The sequence below is a fragment of the Sus scrofa genome, chromosome 11 (assembly GCF_054392235.1).
Source record: "Sus scrofa isolate SSC_HxYL_T2T_F1_AM1 chromosome 11, Sscrofa_HxYL_maternal_Yorkshire_Landrace_v2.0, whole genome shotgun sequence".
Taxonomy (NCBI): domain Eukaryota; kingdom Metazoa; phylum Chordata; class Mammalia; order Artiodactyla; family Suidae; genus Sus; species Sus scrofa.
Genome location: NC_139393.1, coordinates 13,491,583 through 13,514,343, shown reverse-complemented (window position 1 = coordinate 13,514,343; position 22,761 = coordinate 13,491,583). Strand labels below are relative to the sequence as shown.

The 22,761-nt window shown below is 37.3% G+C and overlaps 2 protein-coding genes across 51 annotated transcripts in view; one reads left to right on the top strand and one right to left on the bottom strand.

Moving 5' to 3' along the window:
- Positions 1-5,810, bottom strand: part of LOC106505265 (uncharacterized) — a 281,848-nt gene extending 276,038 nt beyond the window's left edge. Inside the window, exons 1-3 of the mRNA XM_084982501.1 lie at positions 5,764-5,810; positions 4,791-4,928; positions 3,960-4,523 (exon numbers count right to left, since the gene is read on the bottom strand). Coding sequence (XP_084838627.1) covers positions 3,960-4,523; positions 4,791-4,928; positions 5,764-5,810 — 749 coding nt within the window. The remainder of the gene's footprint in view (positions 1-3,959; positions 4,524-4,790; positions 4,929-5,763) is intronic.
- Positions 4,191-22,761, top strand: part of SUPT20H (SPT20 homolog, SAGA complex component) — a 39,160-nt gene continuing 20,589 nt past the window's right edge. For 8 of the 50 annotated variants that reach the window (XR_014819201.1, XR_014819202.1, XR_014819191.1 and 5 more), the window contains exons 1-11: positions 4,191-4,331; positions 6,807-6,902; positions 9,339-9,374; positions 10,169-10,227; positions 10,681-10,747; positions 14,175-14,301; positions 15,259-15,362; positions 17,774-17,890; positions 18,002-18,055; positions 20,888-21,027; positions 22,573-22,729. Coding sequence is in view for 26 of the 50 variants with exons in the window: in XM_021065252.2 (XP_020920911.2) it covers positions 6,900-6,902; positions 9,339-9,374; positions 10,169-10,227; positions 10,681-10,747; positions 14,175-14,301; positions 15,259-15,362; positions 17,774-17,890; positions 18,002-18,055; positions 20,888-21,027; positions 22,573-22,729 (864 nt within the window). In the remaining 24 variants the exon portion in view is untranslated. Of the gene's footprint in view, positions 4,332-4,415; positions 4,576-6,806; positions 6,903-9,338; positions 9,375-10,168; positions 10,228-10,680; positions 10,748-14,171; positions 14,302-15,258; positions 15,363-17,773; positions 17,891-18,001; positions 18,056-20,887; positions 21,028-22,572; positions 22,730-22,761 lie in introns of those variants that run through there. The other 42 variants (XR_014819196.1, XR_014819197.1, XR_014819187.1 and 39 more) reach the window with 7 other exon arrangements.

Here is a 22,761-nt window from a genome sequence, read left to right as displayed (position 1 = left end):
AAGGAATAAGTAAAACTTTTTCAATTAACAGATGACGTGATCCTAGATATAGAAACTTTAAAAAACACACGCACCCACCAACACACACACACACAACTATTAGCACTAATAGACAAATTTGGCAAGTTTTCAAAGTACAAAATCGACACCCAAGAATCAGTTGCTTTTTAATACACCAACAATGAATAATCTGAAATGGAAATTAAACAACAATCCCATTTATAATAGTTTTGCTATGGACTAAATAGTATTCCCCTAAAATTCATATATTGAAGTCCTATCTCCCAATGTAATTGTTTTTGGAGAGAGGGCCTAGTATCCCTATAAGAAGAGATAACAGAACTCCCTCTGTCTGTATCACCATCATGTGAGGACACCAGGAGAAAGTAGCTGCCCAGAAGCCAAGGCAAGAACTGAAAATAAATTTGTCAGCACCCTATCTTGGACTTGCCAGGTTGCAGAACTGTGAGAAAGAAATTTCTGCTGTTTAAGGCACCCATTCTGTGGCATTTTGTTATAGCAGCCCTGAGCAGACTAAGGTAACATTCCAAAAAATGGAATTTGTAGGAATAAACCAGCTAGATAAAAGATTTGTATTCTGAAAACTACAAACATTGCTAAAAGAAATTAAGACCTAAATAAATGGAAAGACATCATGTTCATGGATTGGAGGATTTAATATTTTAAGAAAACAATATTTGTCAAAGAGATCTACTAATTCAATGCAATCCTTATCAAGTCCCAGTTTTCTTTTTTGGAAAAATGGAAAAGTTAGATCCTCCAACTCATAATAAATTGCAAAGGGGCCTTAAGAGCCAAAACAAAATTGTAGAAGAACAAAACTGGAGTTCTTAAACTTTCCAATGTTAAAATTTAGTACAAAGCTACAATGTAGTACTGGCATAGGACAGACATATAGATCAACTGCATAGAATTAACAGTCTAGAAACAAATCCATTCAGCTACAGCAAACTCATTTTTGACAATGACATCAAGCGCATTCATTGAAGATAGAAATATTCTCTTCAACAAATGGTTCTGGGGAGTTCCCATTGTGGCTCAGTGGGTTAAGGACCCAATGTTGTCTCTGAGGATGCAGATTTGATTCCTGGCCTTGCTCAGTGCATTAAGAATCCGGCATTGCTGCAAGCTGAAGCTATGATTTGACCCCTGGACCAGGAAACTTCCATATGCCCTAGGCTCAGCTGTAAAAAGATACAAACAAAGAAACAAACAAGTGGTTCTGGGATAACATGCAAAAGAATGAAAGGAACACCTACTACACAATGTATATACAAATTCACTCACATGGATCATGATTTAAATATAATAGCTAAAATCATAAAACTCTTAGACGGAAACAGGGGTAAATCCTATAGAACAAAAACTAAAATGGAATCACTTATACTGGGGACAAAATGGAGTTGGACAACAAAGGCATAATAAAGAAAGACAAAATTTAACCCTACCAAATATTAGCTCTTCTCAGAAATCAGCAGAGGACGCCAGCTAATCACCAAAGACTAAGTCTGTCCAACCTATCTTTGAACTTCCCTGTTCCCCTTACACGACCACCCTAATCCAAACAAGCATCAGCTGAAAAAGCCAAATTACTTCTGCATTTACCCTATAAAAATCCTTCGGTCTGTAAGCAACCTGGAGCTCCTTGCCACCACAGCCTTGAGTTTCATGGCTTGCAGGTTGAATCCCTTGTGATAAATCCCTTTCTGCTTTGTTTTACTCAAAGTGCAGAGTTTGGTTTATAGCAATACTTATGACTTTGTACTTGGCAATAGATTCTCAAATACGTCACCAAAATCGCAATCCACAACAGAAAAAAACACATAAATTAGACTTCATCAAAAATTTACGTTTGTATATCAAAAAACATTAGCAAGAAAGCGAAAGGAGAACCTACAGAGTGGAGAAAATATTTTTAAATCACATATCTGGAGTTCCCGTCGTGGCGCAGTGGTTAACAAATCCAACTAGGAACCATGAGGTTGCGGGTTCGGTCCCTGCCCTTGCTCAGTGGGTTAACAATCCGGCATTGCCGTGAGCTGTGGTGTAGGTTGCAGACGCGGCTCGGATCCCGCGTTGCTGTGGCTCTGGCGTAGGCCAGTGGCTCCAGCTCGGATTCAACCCCTAGCCTGGGAACCTCCATATGCCGCGGGAGCGGCCCAAAGAAATAGCAAAAAGACAAAAAAAAAAAAAAAAAAAAAAGAATAAATCACATATCTGATAAGGGCCTAGTATCCAGAATATATAAAGAACTCATAACTTAATAAAAAGACAAACGACCCAATTTAAAAATGGGCAAAGGACTTGAATAGACATTTCTCAAAAAAATACATACAAATGCCCAATAAGAACATGGAAAGATTCTCATTATTAACTATGAGGGAAATGCAAATCAAAACCACAATGAGATAACCATTTCACAACTGCTAGCATGGCTATATAACCAAAAACAAAAACGTTGGTGAAGATGTGGACAAATTGGAACTGCCATACATTGCTATCAGTATGCAAAATGTCAGCCACTATGAAAAACATTTTATTGAATCTGAAAATATTTAAGGGTAGAATTACCATATGATCCAGCAATTCCATTTCTGAGTAGGGCAAAGACCCTCTCCTTGACTAAACTAGGCTACTCTAAGCTCTCTCAGCCTCCACTTTAGCATCAGGTTTTTGGGATCTGCATCAACCAGCTGTAATGAGAACCCAGTTAAGTCAGGTTAGAGAGAACCCCTACCTGGATATCTGATCGCTCTCAATATGATCAAATTCTTCTTCTTTTTTTTTTTTTTTTTTTTTAATTGGCATGTGGAAGTTTCCAGGCCCAGAAACAAATCTGCACCATAGCCACGGCAGTGAAATTTCTGGGTCCTTAACCACTAGGCCACTAGAGAACTCCTCTGATCAAACTCTTCATCCCCCACCTTTAATATCTGATCACCCTCATCTGTCTTCTGTTAAGAATCCTGTCAAGTCGGTTTAGCCAGAATTTAGCCCTTACGACTGATTTAGGAAATTTCCATCCACCTCCCCCCTTCCTTCTTGGCTATAAATCCCCACTTGTTAATGCTGTTTTTATTGTAATTGAGCCCAGTTCTATACTGAGACCTTTTTTCCCTACTGCAATAGTTCTTGAATGAAATCTATTTTTTATCAGTTCAGTTACTGTCAGATTCTGGTTTTATTTAACAGTATATACCCCCAAAAGAGTTGAAAACAAGGAATCAAACAAATACGTCCACACAAATATTCACTGCAGCACTATTCACAATAGCCCAAAGGTGTAAACAATTAAAATGTCCATCACTGGATGGATGGATAAATTGTTATACAAACAGAAAGAAATATTCGTCATAAAAAAGAAGGAAGTACTGTTTGCAATAAGGTGGATGAACCTGAAAACACTGTTTCATGAAAGCAGACAGACACAAAAAAGTCACAGGTTCCATTCATGTGAAACACCCAGATTAGGTAAACACTTAAGAGTCTTGACAGCAATTTATGTCTGTCTGCTAGGGTCTGGGAGAGAGAATGGGGTGTGATAATTTAACAGGGGTGATGTAAATGTTTTGGAACTAGGTATGGTTAGTGGTTGCATAACTTTGTCCATATAATAAAGGCTACTGAATTCAACACTTTAAAATGTTTCATTTATGGTGTTTGACCTCAATAATTTTTTAAAAGTTTACAAACCCCAATAATGTAGGTTGTTTAAAGGTGCAAAATTACAAATAAGGCACTGCAATGCAGTTTATTCTTCAGTGAGGTGTCTGTTTTTTAACATTAAGATCATTGGCAATTAATACTCTATCAAAAGCTGCAAGGCCGGGACTAGTAAATGCAGGAATTGTGTCTTCCCTTTCAGGAGGATGGGCTGGGCAGCAAGGGACGCTTGTTCCACGTTTCTTTCACTGTATAAATTCAACAAGGCTCCCTACCTCACAAACAGCCACAGGCTACTTCGCATTTTTCGGACCTGGATGTAGGGCCAGAGAAGGCGCTCGTGGGCCTCGCCCCACCATCGTGCCTGAGCCTCGACAAAGCTCGCGGGGACCAACCGCAAACCGGAGTGTGCTGGTATCTGGCCTCCCGACCGCGGCCCCGCCTTCCCAGCTCCACCACTTCCGCCCAGCCCGCCAGTCGAATTGCGGGCGCCGGAACAGACGATTGGCGGGGCTACAGCGCTGCGCCGGCGAAAGGGCGTGCGGAGCGAGCCCCTGGCCGGCGTGCAGCTGGCGGCGGGGGGCCGAGGCTGCACGTCACGTTCCGGCCGAGCCAGCGGCGCCGTCACGAGGCGGCTCCGGGCACAGGTGGGCCTCGGCGGGCGGGGTAAGCGCGCGAGATTCGGGGCGGGGTCAGAGGTGAGGGAGCGATTTCCCAAGTGGCTTTTCGCCGCTTCAGGGCCCAAAGCCGACGGGAGAAAGACGTTGTTCCCACAGACGCGGCGGGCCGAGGCGAGCGAGCTGCCGTCGGTGTTGGTCCCCTCCGTTGCCTCTTGGAGGCTGTCACGCCACGGTTTTCATTTTAGTCTTGACTTTGGGGTTCCGGTTACAGGTATTTCCGGAAGCTCGCAAGAATTTTGCGTAGCTTCTTTGGGGGCGGGTTTCTCGGTGTCCATATTGAATAAAGGCTGTTCGCTGCGCTGTGGAGATAGGGCGTTTTTCAGGTAAAGTCTAAATTGTTAACGGAAGCTCGAGCCTTTGGAGGAGACTCACGTCGATCAGGGCAGTCAGTGAGACTGATGGCGACATTTAAATTGGATTGAATACTGGTCCTCGCCGTGGTTACTGGGAATTCGGAAATAAACTTGGCGAATAGCTGCCCCTGGAAGCCATCTCCGATAGTCTCCACAGGGGAGGGGCTCCGTTTTCCCGGTACAAAACCCAAAGCCCCTGGTAGAAATCAAACTAGTTATGATGTAAAATTAGATCAAAATTAGGAGGAATCGAGTCCTTGTTTTAAATGTTTTGCTTTAAAAAAATCTAAAAACGGGTGCTGGATTGAGTGGTCTGAAGGTTGTAAAATTTACTAAAAGAAACTTTAAGATTTAAAAGAGAGAGGGGTCTGAATTCCGGTCCAGTTGTGTGATCTTGGGAAAGCCACTGGTTGTGACAGCCTTATTCTGTAAAATAGAGATGATAATTACAGTGATTTTTCTCATAGCGTTCTAGTAAATTCTGCGTAGTCAACATATTTGGTTTTTAAGTGGTGTCCGTAGTTACTGTGTTTTGTGGTACTTAGAGGTCGCTAAGCATACCTCTCACCCAGTCCCCCCCTTCCGTCTCCATTCAGTGACAAGAGATCTAATTTTAAAGTCATTAAATTTTGCCTATACTTAGTGTATCTTCATCTTTGGATTCATTGATCAGAAAATTTTCACCTTAACTTGAGTTCATCTTAAACCTCCCACGAGCTCTTCTGGAGTAGGATTAATGTCTTATTTATTTTTAAAATTATTATTTCTGGAACCTCTACGGTGGTTGTCATTTCTGGTGGTTTGTGGGTTTTTTACCTGATTTCTCCACCCTTCTTTTTCTCAAACCCGAACTGGTAAAACTTAAGCTTTGGTTTCACCAAAAACAAAGCAAAACAATTTTACATGGAAAATACTGTTTTCTGTCACTTAAAGATGTGCTCAGCTGTGTACGGTCACGGGGCGGGGGGTGGATGGTTGCAAGGAGTTATGTAAAGAATTAGATTAAAAATAAGCCTCGTTTAGGGTCACTCTGAGAGCAAACATACCGTCTTCGGGAGGCAGAGAGCATAGATAGCAACACAGGCAGCACCATCGAATCCCCTAGAGCTCTTCAGAAATGCTGATCCCTGAGCACTACTCCAGACCAGCTAATTAGAATCTCTGGAGAGTGGAGGGTGGTATCCTACCTTTTAAAGGTCCGCAAGGTTACTCAGTAGTGCTGCGAGGATGAGAACTTGTGTGTTAGAGGAATGAGGTTCTCAGGGAGTGTATCTTGTTTGAGGAGGGGAAAGGCTGGAAGGTCTGGAGCTGCATTGGAAGATAGCTGGAACGTTTGGGAGGACTTTTATTAGCAGGTATGCTGAGACGTATGATTTGTAAAGTGAACTGTACAGTGACCAAGGCCAGAGGGCAGGCTGTTAAAATAATCCAGGGTAACAGTGAGTGCAGCAGCAGTGATGGTTGAAGAAGTTTAAAAATATTTATTTTCTCTCCTAAATGTTAAATATTTTTAAGAAACTGAGTAATGATTTTAACTTGCAAACTGTATCTGGCCCTACCTAGTTAAAAATGTACTTTTCAAAAAATGAATGGCTAATATATATGACTGGGTCACTTTGCTATACAGCAGAAATTGGCATATTGTAAGTCAGTCGTAATTTAAGAAAATGAGTGGCTCAGGAGTTGCCAACATGACTTGGCGATAACAAACCCAACTCGGATCCATGAGAATTTGGGTTCAATCCCTGGCCTCACTCAGTGAGTTAAGGATCCAGTGTTGCTGTGAGCTATGATCCAGGTCGCAGACTCAGTTCAGATCTGGCCTTGCTGTGGCATAGATTGGCATCTACAGCTCTAGTTCGACCCCTACCCTGGGAACTTCCATATGCTGCAGGTGCGGCCCTAAAAAGACCAAAAAAAAAAAATGAGTGGCTCAATTGTGATATGTATGTTTTATTGTTACTGATTATTTTAAAGGTGTCTTAGAAATATACATGCCTCGAATAATTTTCCTTTTTAATTGCTAAGTCATGCTATGTCTTTTAATAGCCTGGTTAATATAGGGGTTCTGTTGTTTTTGCTTTTACAGTTCTCTAAGATTGATTTCTAAAGATATGGTTTTCACCCCACTTGGTCAACGCACATAAGTTTTCTTCCTTTTGGACCCCTATTTTATACCACAATGGTAAGCTACAGCTCAGTATGTTAATATTCTTAGAATGTTCTCTTCTCTCCTGATAAAAATATCTATATGATACATAAAGATTCTTGTAAGCTGCCTAAGTTACCCTAATTGGGAAATTACTTAGTAATCACATGCAAAATCTTCTCTAGGGGCCTCATTTATCCATTTAGTGTTACAGTTGTATCCAGGTTACACAGATAATCTGTCAGTCCTTATTTTTGTGAAGTTTTAAAAAACAATTACTTCTGTCTTTTTTACTATAGTCCACATCATTGGCAACAAAGATGGGTGTAAATTCAAGTAGTTTGGGGGCAGAGTTCCTCATATCTTAAAATTTCTCTTAATTTAGATTTTTAAAAAAATTTTAAAAACAAATGTTAACCTCCTTACTGAAAATAACATTTAAGCAGCATTAGTGTTAGCCTTCTAATGGCACATTTCTGCTCACCACTCACTTAGAGTCACTAAACATACTTAGGATTGGGCATTTAACTTTTGCCGTTAAATGTTAAGAAGGAAAAAAAAATCACTAATCTGTTAAAGAAGCAGCAGCATTTGACAGTAAGAATAAATGAACATTGAGCACAATGTTGAATAAACCTCAGAAAACATATCTTCTCTTCTTGAGATCTTGCCTGTCTACCCTTTCTCTATTAGAGAAAAGTGGAGCTAACACAGTGGGGTTCTGACCTTGCCTTATATTTTGCATTTATATTAGCTCATCACTTCCCTCTTAAGTATTGAAATGCAGTAGTGAATGAATGATGCCCATGTTTACGTATGCAAGTATATCTTACTAGACCTTTTAAAGTTTTGATTTCAGAAGATAAAATATTTACTTGAGAAAATTGATTATTTGAAATTGTCCTAGGATATACATTTGATCATGTTTTTTATAAATTTTTGATAGAAATTTACCTTAAGGTTTTATGGCCAAAATAACTAAAAGAACCTTGTGTATTCATCAGGAGTGTATATTCAGAGGTATGTTTTTATGCTGGAAAATACTCAAGAGTCACATCTTGAATCCTGGAAACTCATTTCATTGGGAATCTGCCCACATAATTTTTTAATAAATTAAATTGATGTACGTTTATTTTAACAACCTTTTGAAATAATGGGGTATTTCAGACTTTTTTATACTTACTCCATTTAGATGCTTGATAATGTGGGGTTTTAATTGCTGTCTAAAAAGACCAGCTGTTTTGTCATCATTTGTTTCTCCATCCTTAAGTCTAGGATGACAGGGTCATTTCAGCCTTTGCATGATTTCCGAAGGGTAGCAATACTTATGCTTCTGTCAACCCTCTTGGGATATTAGTGGGGGCTACGAGTTTTTACTCTATGCAGCTTGGTAGATTGAGTAATTGGAGTCTGCAAAATAAAACAAAAGTGTAGGTTCTTATAAATAAAAAATGAAAATTCTTTGCCTCTTAGTGAAAATAAAAATGACCATCATTGTGAAAGAAAAATACTCTAACTTTGTGTGATACCCAGACTACAAAACTAGAAAGAGGGATCATTGGTGGTATATTTGCTTAGTTTTGTTTAAAATCTAGTACCTTTTATTTTTAGGTATCATTACGAAAGAATGCTATACAAATAAGGAAAATAAGAGTTTACCTTCTTATTTCTCCCTCTTGCCCTACAATAAGGGTCTCTCAGAAGTGAATGAAGGGTGGGGATCTACTAGTAGATCTCAAATTGTGTATGTGATAATGTGTTTTTATCAATTCTAAGATGCATTTGCTTTTACATTTTAATAATTGATAATGTGTCTACAGTCAGTGACATCTTAACAATCATAATTGACAGCATATCTTTCTTTCCTAATATTACATATAACAATCCAGACATGTAATTGATGGTGTCTTAAAAATTCATTAAAACATGGTAAGGATAACCATTATTTATTGGACTTCTGCTAGGCACTAACCTAGAAACATTGTATTATAGGTTCTTTGCATTATATTAAGGATTTCTAAGTCAATATAAGGTACCAACATAACAGCCCCCCAGGTTTTCAAGATTTCTAGTAGATTAAGGGATTTTAGACTTTGCTTCTCTGTAATTACATACTTGATGACCAATATATTTTCCTGAATGGTGCTCTTAAAATGTTGCAGTTTATAAAATGGTAGTTACCATATCTATCCTTCAGTTCTATATGCCTGCACAAGCATGGTCAGAGAACATCATTGTAGCATTTCTTAATAAATTTGTTATCATACTCAGGTTCCTGAGACTGCAATATTTTTTTCTTTGTCATATATCTTAAGCATAATGGGGTGGGTGGAGGAGAGAAATAAAAATGTTAGACCTGTTTTAGAAAACAAAACACATTTAAACACTTAATTGGAAAATGTTATATGTATATTAAATTATTTTTGTGTGAAAATAACTAATATTACCAAATACACTATTTACTTTTTACAGCAACAAGCTTTAGAACTAGCTTTGGATCGTGCAGAGGTGAGGCGTGACTAAGTTACATATTGAAATAGTGTTGTCATTAATCGACAAAACTCAGTTTTAAAAGATTTTTGTATGTGACTATCAAAGGAGTACATTAATATTATTTCAGGATAACTCTGCAAATTCTGCTGTAAAATACCAGATGATATTTGGATCATCTGTTACTTGGAATACTCAGATAATAATTTTGTAGAATAAAAATTGAATAATACTGTGGAATATATATTTGAACAAGGATATAGAATTTCTAAAATTTTCTGTTTTAACAAACTTTCTAGCTGCTCAGGGGAAAGAGCTCAAGTATATAGAGTCTAGGAGTTCCCTGGTGGCTCAGTGGGTTAAGGATCTAGCATTGTCACTGCTATGACTCAGGTCATTGCTGTGGCATGGGGCTCAATCCCTGGCCCAGGAACTTCTGCATGCCTCAGGCATGCCCCCCCCAAAAATAGAGGTAGAGTCCTTGTAATTGGTTATGCTGTGCATATTCTGAACAGCCATAAAACATTGAAAATATTTCTGACCTGTGAAATCACAATTGTGAAACTATGATTTTGCTTATAACATAGCAAGTAAATATTGTGCTAAATTTTAGCACAGTTTAAATTTCACTTGTTTGTAACATATATTTAGAAGTTCAGTAGATTTCCCTGCAAGGTATGATTTAATGTGAATCAAGAGACTTGAGTGACTGAACAGCCTTTTTAGACTTACATTTCATTTAAGTGTTCTTAATACAATTGTTCATGCACTAAGCAAAAGATAAGCTGTTTTCTTAAACTTGTCTTTTTTAGTATGTCATTGAAAGTGCCCGACAAAGACCTCCTAAAAGGAAATATCTATCTAGTGGAAGGTATGAATTCTTAATTAATTGATGATATCTTAGATTCATTAAAAAAGGATAACCATTTATTTCAGTCTTACTGAGTTAGACATGTTATATTATGGGTATTTTGCATATACAGTTGACTCTTGTACAACATAGGTTTGAACTGTGCAGGTCAGCTTATTTGAAGATGTTCTTCAGTAGTAAACAGTAGTATATTTTGTCATCAGTAGTTGGTTGAATTGATGAATGCAGAGGAACCTCAAATAAGGAGGGCTGACTATATACAAGGATTAACCCCCGTATTGTGCAAAGGTCAACTATGTTAGAAATTCCTAAGTTGATGTTGGCTACCATATCCAGCGCCACTTCACCCCAGTTTTTGGGAAATTGGGGGGAAATTAAGAAAATTAAAAATAATGTTTATTTTGTGAATATTGTATTCACATTATTTTGTATATTGTCTTTATTAAATTTTAGAAAATCTATATTTCAAAAACTTTATGACTTATATATTGAAGAATGTGAAAAAGAACCTGAGGTTAAGGTATGTATAGTTTTTTTATGTTGTATGGCTTTTGAAATGTAGTGAAAGAGGGAAATTTGAAGGAATTATATTTGAAACAGATAATGATTTATATTTTTGTGAGTGAACTCATATCTCCTCTAACCAGACCCTCAGCAGTTTTAACCAGAGCTCTGGCTAATCGGGCACTAGACAGAGATTACCTGCTTAGGTAGGAGAGGGGAACCATGTTTACCAAGTAACAAAAGTCAGAAGCAGCATAGCCACCATATATATAATCTGTTGCTTCTTTTTATTCCTGAGAAGTTATTTGTAGAGTGAAGATAGGAGGAAAGTAACCTATTTCCTCGTGGTGGTTTGCACTGCAAAGTGGAAACTATTATAGGACATGTAGGAAATTCAGATATGATAATAAAAGGTGAATTTGGTCACAAAATTTAGTTCATGATCAGGTTAACTTAATTCATTTTTATTTAGCATGAAAGTATGGGCAGAAGAAGTGTAATAGAATTTGATTTCTTGGTATCTTTTGGATCCTGAGGTTGGAATGGCTATAAAGTGCTCTAATGAGCTTCTGTTGTCTGTCTTTACTTTGAAAATGAAGTATGACTGGGTCCCTATGCTATACAGCAGAAATTGACACAACGGTGTAAATCAACCATAATCTAATAAATTCTTTTTGAAAAGACTGTGACAGGAGTTCCTGTTGTCATGCGGTGGAACCGAATCCAACTAGTATCCATGAGGATGTGGATTTGATACCTGGCCTCACTCAATAGGTCGGGAATCTGGTGTTACCGAGAACTGTGGTGTAGGTCTTAGATGCAGCTTCAAACCTACATTGCTGTGGCTGTGGTGTAGGCCAGCAGCTGCAGCTCCGATTTGACCCCTAGTCTGGGAACTTCCATATGCCATGGAAGCGGCCCTAAAAAGCACACACAAAAAGAATGTAACAAAAAATAAAAATGAATACCTCTTAGGCAGAAAATTAGTGGAATTCCAGTAGTAGCTAACATTTAAAATATTTAGGAGAAAAAAATGATTGTGAAACCATGAATAAATCTCATGGTATGTTTTCCATGAGTTCTGTTGAGGTGTAATTGACATACAGTAAATTGTATATGTTTGAAGTATATATTTTATAAGTTTTGACATGTATTGTTAAAAACAAAATTTTAGAGTTCCCTTGTAGCACAGTGGGTTATGGATCCGGTAGTGTCACTGCAGTGACTCAGGTCATTGCTGTGGCGCAAGTTTGATCTCTTACATATGGGAACTTACATATGTAGAAAAAACTAACCAACAGGAGTTCCTGTTGTGGTGCAGTGGAAACGAATCCGACCATGAGGTTATGGGTTCAATTCCTGGCCTTGCTGAGTGGGTTAAGGATCTGGCATTGCCTTGAGCTGTGCTGTAGGTTGCAGACGAGGCTCAGATCCTGTGTTACTGTGGCTCTGGAGTAGGCTGGCAGCCATAGCGCTGATTCAACCCCTAGTCCCTATGCTGCTTGTGTGGCCCTAAAAGGCAACAACAACAAAAAACATAACAACCAACAGAATTTAAGTGAGTAAATTTAAAGATCTAATTAGCTTTATTAAACAGTTCATGAATTGGGCAACATCTCATCTGTCAGATATTCTGAGGAGTTACACAACATGGAAGGCTTTTATGATATGAAGGTCAGGACAAGGAAAGAAAGTCATCAGCAAGGAAAAAATGAGAGTTCATTGGATGAAAGTAAAAGTTGAGGAGATGACAGCTTTTCTTTGGCTGGGTTGCAGTCCTTTTCCATTCACTTGCTTATTGCTGGGCAAAAAGAAAGTCTTTCTTCCCCAGTTGGAGAAGTAAAGTAGTTGTGTTTCCTGTTTGGGAGTACAAGGTAATTCCCTTCCTGATGGAATCCGCACCTCTTTGGGGTAATTGATGATAAGTGATGTGGCGTGAGAGGTCCCTCTAAAGGCCTTTCCCACTCCAGTTTTATTTGAGGTTTCCTTTTCACAGTATACACTTGTAAGCTATCACCACAGTCAATATAATGAGCACATAGCCATTACCTCAGAGGCAGAACTAAGATAGGAGAGTTACATAAATAAAGATCCTAAATCAGGGTTGATAGCCATTGTCCATTAGCCAAACCTGGCCCACAGCATGTTTTTATACATGAACTTTTAGTGGAATCCAACAACACTCCTTGGCTTATATCTTGTCTCTGGCTGATTTTGAGGTAAATACAGAGTTGAGTAGTTGCAACACAGACCATATTGGGCCACAAGCATAAAGTACTATGTGGTCCTTGAAGACATTTTCTGTCTTCACATCAGAGTTGTTAAAAGTTGCTTTGGTTTTTTAAATTTTTCAAAATACAGCTTTTTGCTTCTATGATGACCATAGATCAAGAATTTATAATTTCTCTCTGCATATGATTCTATATATACATTTAATATAAGATACTCAAAATGATTTGTTTTTAGAGAACCTACAAAAGTAAATATTCTGTTGACTGACAGAAGATTTCCTTCACAAAAAAACATTTGATGAAAAGAATTGTATCTGTAGGGGGCTTTCATTTTACATTGTATGCATTGCTTATTTTTTCTTTCTTTCTTTCTTTTTTTTTTTTTTTTTTTTTTTTTTTTGCTTTTTTAGGGCCGTACCCGCAGCATATGGAGGTTCCCAGGCTAGGGGTTGAATTGGAGCCACAGCTGCAGGCCTATGCCACAGCCACAGCAACATCAGATCCGAGCCACATCTGCGACCTACACCACAGCTCACAGCAACACCAGATGCTTAATCCACTAAGCAAGGCCAGGGATTGAACCTGCAACCTCATGGTTCCTAGTTGGATTTGTTTCTTCTGCACCATGACAGGAATTCCAAAATTGTATGCATTTCTAAAATAATGGATATTGATGTATGTGTGTTATATTTCCTGATAGTTTTTTTGTTTGTTTTAGTAGAGTGGTTTCTAAGGAGCTGTTATATTAAATTTACAGAAAATTACTTAAATTTATGTCCTCTTACCAGCTAGATATTTTTGGGCTTAACATTTTCAGCTAATTAGAACTATTGAACTTCTTTGGGTAGTACAGTCAAAGAGAATGCTCCAAATTATTTATTTATTTAGATTTATACTTAATAGAAACTAATTATATGTTATAATTAACCTTAAAAATAATTATTTAAAATATTCACATTTAATGGTTTTCCTTTTTAATTTTTGCTACCTGTGTACTCAGAGGTACATATAGTCTATTTATATTGTTTTATAGATCTCTAGTTTTTCTTTGTGATCTTTGCATAAAACATAAAAATGGATCAAAGTTAAGTCTACATTGGATGTGGAGGGAGCACCAAAAGATCAATTCAGGTCTGATTTTGTTAAATGATAACATTTTTTGTTACGGTTAGGCTGAATTATTTTCATGAGCACTGCCTCTTTTTAAAGCAGAAATTAAGAAGAAATGTGAACTTGTTAGAGAAGCTTGTTATGCAAGAGACGTTGTCATGTTTAGTGGTCAACCTGTATCCAGGAAATGAAGGATACTCACTGATGCTCAGGGGAAAAAATGGATCAGGTAAGAACCTCCAGAGGGCAGTAGCTACGCAAATCCCTCTGCTAGGTACGATGTGCTGTCTTTTAAAAGTGGCTTTTTAACTTGCTAACTCTTACAGATCAGTTGTGACTTGATAAAAGAAAACTTGGATTCCAACTTTTCCTCTCTCTGATGTTTTGTTGTAATGTTAGACATTATCTCTAGTATGATTAGCCTTCCTCTATTTGAGAATTATTCTGATTGAGATATATCTTTGAAGTTAAATGATAAAAGACATAATTTTAAAATAATTGTCAAAATTTCTCTTTTTCCTATTGCTGTTTATATACTTAAAATAACAAAGTGTTTTAAAGTATGTTATTCTGTTTTAGATATACTTTGAGTCTGAAGGTATCAAAGTTCAGCAGACTCACTGCCTTTTTACGTGTTAGCATCTTATTCTTGCAATGTGAATATGAAGAGAGTTTTAAAATATAGTCTCAGATTTCACTAAAGAGGCATTTTAATTTTGATATGGGTTCTAAAAGGAACTTACCTCGTTAGAATTTTTTATGTTGGTTGTTTATTGTAAAATTTAACACCAAGAGAATTTTGTTCTATAAGCGACCATTTTTCAAAAGTGATAACCTATTTATTCTGATTTTCAGATTAGATTAAGTTCAAGGAAATTTTGGTTACCAGGTGTTGGAATTTTGTCATATTCTGATTATTGTACTGCTGGTTGTGATTTGTTTCATGATTGTTGTGCTGGATGTTTTTCTGTATTATATTAGGTGTTTTTCTCCCTTCTGGTCTAATACTCTATATGGAAGATCAATTTTTTTTTTAGCAATATATAAAGTGATTTATTTATAAGACTTAAAGAAGGACTTCAGGGGAGCTTTTGGCTTTATTCTCTCTATTTTTTATGAGAAGTTACTTAAATTATTACCAACCCTTTTTGGTGAGCTTGATCACTTTCAGAAACTCTGTTTTAAGATTCTGAGACCATTCGACTGCCTTATGAAGAAGGGGAATTGCTTGAATACTTGGATGCAGAAGAATTACCTCCTATTTTGGTTGATCTCCTAGAAAAATCTCAGGTACAAAATTTTTCTCTTTCAGATGTCTTTAGATTTGCTAACTGTATGTTGTTTTGTGATACAGATATTTCGTTTTGTTCTTAGTGCTTGGAACATGAAATAAGACATTATACATAGGTATATGAAAATTGGTTTATTGTAGGTTGTTTATTCTTTTAGGCTGTACTGAAACATATAGTTTTAGTTGATTCTTTTAAAATCGCTGTAACATTTAGTTCATCCATGGATATCTCCCTCAGCTATAGTCAAGAAGTTATGGAAAGAGTTTCTTTGTGGTACAGTGCATTAAAGATCTGGCATAGTCACTGCAACAATTCAGGTTGCTGCTGTGGCATGAGTTTGATCCCTGCCCAGAAACTTCCACGTGCTAATGGCAGCAAAAAAAAAAAAAAAAAAAAGATATTATGGAAGAAACTGCTTGCTTCCTTGGCTTCACACCAGCCATACAGTAGTACAGTAGTACTTTTACTGAAGAAAAAGCCATTAGATGGGATTCCCCCATTTCTTCCCTGCATCCTACATCTCTGTCCACACTTTCTGCCTGCCTTCTTGTTAAAATGAATGAAGTAAGTTGTTCCTGAGGCATCCTCTCCTCTTGTGTTTTGGATCCTTCTCCCCCTTCTCAAGGACTGGCAGCTTTAACCTTCCTCTCTTCTATTCTCTATTCTCCTCTCTCTGTTACATAAGAATATAAGCATATTGTACTGTCTCTCAACTTTAAAAAAACCAATTATTTTCTGTTCTCATCTTAATTGAGATTGGTCTCCTAGCAAAGTTCAGTGTAAACAACTCCTTCCTCCTTGAAACACTCTTGTTTTGACTCCTGAGGCATCACCTTTCTGGTTTTTCTCTTCCCTCTATTTTTTCAGTCTTTTTTGCTATATCACCTCTGTTTCCTCATACATATGTTCAGGGTTCAGTCCTAAGTACTCTGTTGTTTAGTAACATCCTCCACCTGGATAATCTCAAACAGCTTTATGAATTTTAAAACATGACATTTAATCTTTGTGCCTTATTTTTACTGGGATATATAATAGGTTCTTCGGACTTAAAATGACAAAACGGAACTTTTTATTTCTACCTCTCGGACTATTTTCCAATCTAATGGATGACTCTTCTCTTAACCTTTCACGTTCAGTCCTTCAGCAAGTGTTAACGATGCCTTCAAAATATATGGTCATGACCTTCTACAGTTAACCTTGACAAACTTCCTGTTTTCATTCTTGAACACAGAAATCACTTTTCTGCAGACAACAAGATTAATCTTACAAAACAAAACAAGTCAAAAAGCAACTAAGTTCCCTGCTTAAAGTTCTCTGGTGTCTTCTCACTGTACAAAACCCCTGCCTTTCTGTTTGTCTTCACCTCCTGGTTCTCATCGCCACTCACTACACTCCAGCCATCCACTCCTTTCCATTCTAAAACACACCAAGCTTAGCCCTGTGTTACTCACCTGCTGTTCCTTCTGTTTGGAATGCTGTGTCTCAGATGTGTGGCCCTTTGTTGTGATTCAGGTCTTAGCTGAAAATCGCTCCCTGGGAGAGTTGCTATCTGAGCACAAGGTCTAAATTAGCCCCTCCCTGTTTTATTTCCCTTGTAGCATTCACTTATTAAGTATTTATTCATTTACATGTTTATTGTCTGTATTCCCACTCTTAGAGCAAGTATCTCACCACTTTATCTGTGAAGCTTCTTGGATAGTGTGCAGCACATAGTTCATATTATAGTGGCTTAGTAAATGTTGGTTAAAAAGCATGAGCATGATAGTGACTAATGACGTCGCGGTCGAAGTGCCCGCTGAAAGTTCTGAGTAGGTAAAAAAACAGTACCATAAGCAACTATAGCAAGAGATAATTAGCAAGACTTGAGTGATAAAGATTCTAACCTTGGGTCTTAGAAAACAGACTAGAAAAGAGTATCTTTAACAGAAGATTATTATTTGAAATAATGTTAGCTTTCTTCCTCTTGCTACTAAAGCCTGTCTTCCGGAAATTTTAACAGAGCAAATATAGCAGTTGTATCCTTAAGCTGAAATTCTGGCATGCTTATTGATAATTTATACAATGACAAGGTTAGCAGTTTACAACAATGAAAAGGTTATCAAGTGAGCCAATGAGTAGTCAGGAAGAACAGCAGTTCCAGTGATCTATAATAGCAGTAGTATATAAATGCTAAATGTCAGTCTGTAACTAGGAATTGACAGTGTTAAACTGCTTCTTGAGTCATAGTGGAGAACATGAAACAATTCCTTTTTAAGGGTTTATGTGGTGGTACATCCATCAAGAAATTCCATTTAAAAGTGTGTGAATGATCAGAACCATTGCACGAGAATGTAAAGAATATGAAATAGTCAATGTAAACCTGTTTATTTAGGCTTTTGAAAAATTGCATTTACTTTTCGCTCAAAACAGGTTAATATTTTTCATTGTGGATGTGTCATAGCAGAAATACGTGACTACAGGCAGTCAAATAATATGAAATCTCCTGGTTACCAAAGTAGGCACATTCTCTTACGTCCAACAATGCAGGTAAGGAATGCTTAATTAAGAAGTATTTCAGATCTTACTTGGAGTTTTATTAAATGTCTTCATGTGTTTGTATGCATGTATGTTAATATGTTTTTAAAATTTTTCTTGTAGACGCTAATCTGTGATGTGCACTCAATAACAAGTGATAACCATAAATGGACCCAGGTTAGTTCGGTTTCTTTCTTTTTTTTTTTTTATTTTTTAATCACAAACAGGTCATAAATAGGATGAAATAACAAGTTAAGCAGAAGGTATTTTCTACAAAGATGCAGTAATTCTTCAAAGAACTAGAACAGTTCAGTCATAGTTGCTTTAGAACATGGTACAATAGGATCAGGTTGACCTAATGCCCAATGTGAAACATACTTTTTTATCCTCTCTCAAATAGAATGTCTAGTTTGCACTATGAATACAAATACATAATTGATTTTCTATTATCTAGGATTCTAAAGCAGAACTAGCCTGTTTTTGGGGGGGCTTTTTTTTTGTTTTTTTTCCCATCCATATTGGTTGCAACCCTAGTGGACCTCTCCCTCCATCTCTGAGAATAGCCCAGGTTATCCTCCAATGCTGGCTCAGTATATATGAGGTGTCCACTTAAAAGTGTTCACTTATCTCTGTTACTAAAAAGAGGAATAGTTACTAAACTAAAGAAAATATAAATTATGAAAATCATTCTAGCTGTGAAGTACGATTATAAAGTAAGGTTTGGTTCATCAGTAAATGTCAAGTATTGCATTGTAGTTTGACCTGTAATCTTCATTTACAAGAAGGTTAAAAGCTATTAAAAGAGTATTCAAAAACAAATGCATTGGGCACTATTCCAGCTTCCTAAGACATCAGTTTCTTTATCTGAAGATTGAAAAATAAAGGGACTGTAGGCTTTATTGTCTCTTCAAGGAAACTTCTTTAGAAAAATTTCAGCTAACGGGTAAAAGAAATGATAGACTTAAAAATGTCATCAGCTTGGAAATTTTAATGAATTGATGAATCTAGATGGCTGTATTTCTTAGATTTGAAAAACCTATAATCTGACTAAGCCCTCTGGTCTAATAATGGGACAGTCAATCATTGTCTCCTCATGTGATGGATGAAAAAATACATGGTAGTACCATTGAAGAACTCTTGTTAAAAAAAAATAGAACTTTCTGGAGTTCCCGTCGTGGCGCATTGGTTAACGAATCCGACTAGGAACCATGAGGTTGCGGGTTCGGTCCCTGCCCTTCCTCAGTGGGTTAATGATCCGGCGTTGCCGTGAGCTGTGGTGTAGGTTGCAGACGCGGCTCGGATCTCGTGTTGCTGTGGCTCTGGTGTAGGCCGGTGGCTACAGCTCCGATTCGACCCCTAGCCTGGGAACCTCCATATGCCGCGGGAGCGGCCCAAGAAATAGCAAAAAGACCAAAAAAAAAAAAAAAAAAAAAAAAAATAGAACTTTAATTTAAATCAAGCCTCTGCATCTAACCAGCAGTTGAAAAGTAAGTAGAAAAGCCATTAAACGACATGGATGTGAGGAAACAGTTGGCCAAATCCCAACAAATCACTTGCATGAGAAAAGGAAAAATGATGGAGGAGGTGATCATTACAGAATTTTAAAGAAAGGAAAAATGTTTAAGGGAGGTAAAAACCAAATACATTGTTAGGCCCTGGTTGGGTTCAAATTCAAACAAACCAATTAAAAACACACTTTTGAGATAATGAGAATTTAAATCTAGACTAGACATTAGAGGTTTTTAATAGGTAGCAGTGCATGCTTAAGGATTTTCAGATGAAAAATAGAAGATCAGAGATTTATTAAAATTACTCCAGGAAAACCAAAAGAAAAGAGGGGCAGTCACTAAATAAAATTGGGTGTTGGTACATGGGTGTCATATTTCTGTTTTGTGTACTTTTGACAATTTAATGAAAAGTTGAGGGAGTTCCCATTGTGGCTCAGCAGAAATGAATCCAACTAGTATCCATGAGAGTTTGATCCCTAGCCTCTTTCAGTGAGTTAAGGATCCAGAGTTGCCGAGAGCTGTGGTGTGGGTCACAGACATGGCTCATATTCCATGTTGCTGTGGTTGTGGTATAGGCCAGTGGCTACAGTTTTGATTCAGCCCCTAGCCTAGGAACTTCCATATGCCATGGGTACAGCCCTTTAAAAAAAAAAAGTTGAAAAAAATTTATTGAAAGGAGCAATTTTCCCTTTTTTTTTTGCAAAAAATCTTAATCAGCAGTAATAGTAATTAACTCATTTGACTTTTAAAATGTGTAGTTATAGCCATTATAAATTTTGGAGTTGGGTGTATAGAGTTTACACAATATTAGTGGAGTCATTTTTATTTTATTTTATTTTTTTGCTTTTTAGGGGTGCACCTGCAGCATATGGAAGTTCCCTGGCTAGGGGTCGAATTGGAGCTACAGCTGCCAGCCTACACCACAGGTACAGCAACACCAGATCTGAGCCATGTCTGTGATCTAGACCACAGCCCACGGCAACACCACTGAGTGAGGCCAGGAATGAACCTGCATCCTTATGGATACTAGTCGGGTTGGCTTCCGCTGAGCCACAATGGGAACTCCCATTTTTATTCTTGTTACGAAGTTGAGTATAGAATGAGCCTGTTAACCTCAGTTACTGAAAGTGCTGTCATCCATCTTAATCCTGCAAGCTTTGTGGAAGCAGAGGATTTTATCTGTTGTGTTCACTGATATATCCCCAACATCTAGAACAGTGACTCACACATTGTAGGTGCTTAGTAAATATTTGTTTGGTTAGTGGATAGGCAGTCTTAAAATTTGACTGCTTTGTACACTGTACAAATTACTGAATTTTTATTAGTAGATTAATTATGCTATCAAGTTTCTAAAGTTTACACACTTAAGCTGGAACTTGAAATACTGTATTTTACTGTACTCCTTAGCAGAAAATATTCCAAGGACTATTTCTAGATTAAGTGATATGTGTGATTTGGAAATCTTAAATCTGCCTTTGATATATGATCTTAAACATTTCAGGAAGACAAACTTTTGCTTGAGAGCCAGTTGATTCTAGCTACAGCCGAACCACTGTGTCTTGATCCTTCTATAGCCGTAACCTGCACTGCAAACAGATTGCTCTATAATAAGCAAAAGATGAACACGCGCCCAATGAAACGGTAATTAACTGTGTGGAAGGATAAACCAAAAGATTATCCTTAGAGAGGTAGCTCTAAATTTTGCCATTTATGGTATCTTTTCCCTCTAACATGTAAAAGTGCTCTGATTTTTTAAAATTTGATTTTTAATGGCCTTTCACTACTTTTTTTGTGTAAGAATTATTTTTTTATATACTTTGCTTTATGTTGAAGTGATGCATTCTTTGAATTCTTTTGAAGAACAGTCTACCTGTAGGTTTCAGTCTGTTCACCAAAAACATAAAAATTTCTCTTTCTCTTTTTTTTCACTTTTTTTCTTTGGGAAAAAGTGATCACTGTTTGAGAGGTCAGTTTATAATTAAATGCCCTTTTATAACATAGTAGTTTGTCTTATGAATATTTTAGGTATCTCCTCTACTTAATAAAGTAAGAGAATGCAGGGAGTTCTCTGATGACACAACAGATTAAGGATCTGGCATTGTCACTGCAGCAACTTGGGTCATGGGTTAATCCGTGGCCCAGGAACTTCCATATGTCACAGGCACGGCCAAAAAAAAAAAAAGAGTAAAAGAATGCGTATTAATTTGGATTCCAGTTATATCTGGCTCATCTTTAAGTTCTTTTTGCATAATTGAGTTGCCCACTTTGGATCTTCTTCAGGTTTGAAGGGGCTCAAATAACCTATCCATTTTCTAAATTCCCTGATTTTACCATTGAAATAATATGTGCTGGGGTAAAGGTACAGCTTTGGAAATAGTGAAATAAGTCCATAGAGGATCCATCTGCAGGCCTTTAAAGTCTCTTTCTATCTCTGTCCACATTTCTCCATGCCCATTTGCCAGTGCCTTAGTCCAAGCCACCATCTGACTTCTGTAATAAACTTCTTCCTAACTGGTCTTCCTACTGCATCTTTCTCCATTTTGGTCTATTCACCACATAAGCAAACCAGAGTAATACTTTAAAAACCTCAAAGCTGATCATGCCACCACTTGCTTGAGTTCTTCTAAAACCGTCCCATTGTACTTCACATTCAATCTAAACACATTACCATTCATCTGCAAGGTCCCTGCCTCGCTCTTTGACCTAATCTGTGTGGACCCTGGTGCTCTGGTCCCAGATGCAGTTTTCTGTTTTAAAAACAAGCCAATTTTGTTCCTGCCTCGGCATCTTTTAAAGTTCTTCTCTTTGCTTCAAATGCTCATTCCGTAGCTGACCTTTCCATAGCTTGTTACATCTTGTCATGTACAGCTCATGCATTTCTTTAGAGTCCTTCCCTTCTCTTACCTATTGTTGCCCTCTATCACTTACCACAGTACCGTTTTTTTCTCTTAGTGCTTATTGTTATTGTTTACTTGTGAATGTCTGTTTTCCCTTCTGGACACTTAGCTCCATGGTTTGTCTTGTTCATTTTTATTTTATCAGTGCCTAGGACATTGCTTGGCAAGTGACAGTGTTCTACAAATATCTGTGATTTAATCACACATTTAACACCTAACTAATTTAAACTATATTTATTCTGAGTTTATTTTATTAGCTTTGTTTAGTTCTAATCTCTTAATATTTCAGGTGTTTCAAGAGATATTCCAGATCCTCTCTGAACCGGCAGCAGGATCTGTCTCATTGTCCACCTCCTCCTCAGCTAAAATTACTTGATTTCTTACAAAAAAGGAAGGAAAGAAAAGCAGGTCAGCATTATGACCTCAAAATCTCTAAAGCAGGAAATGTAAGTATATATTTTTTAATGAAGTTTATTAT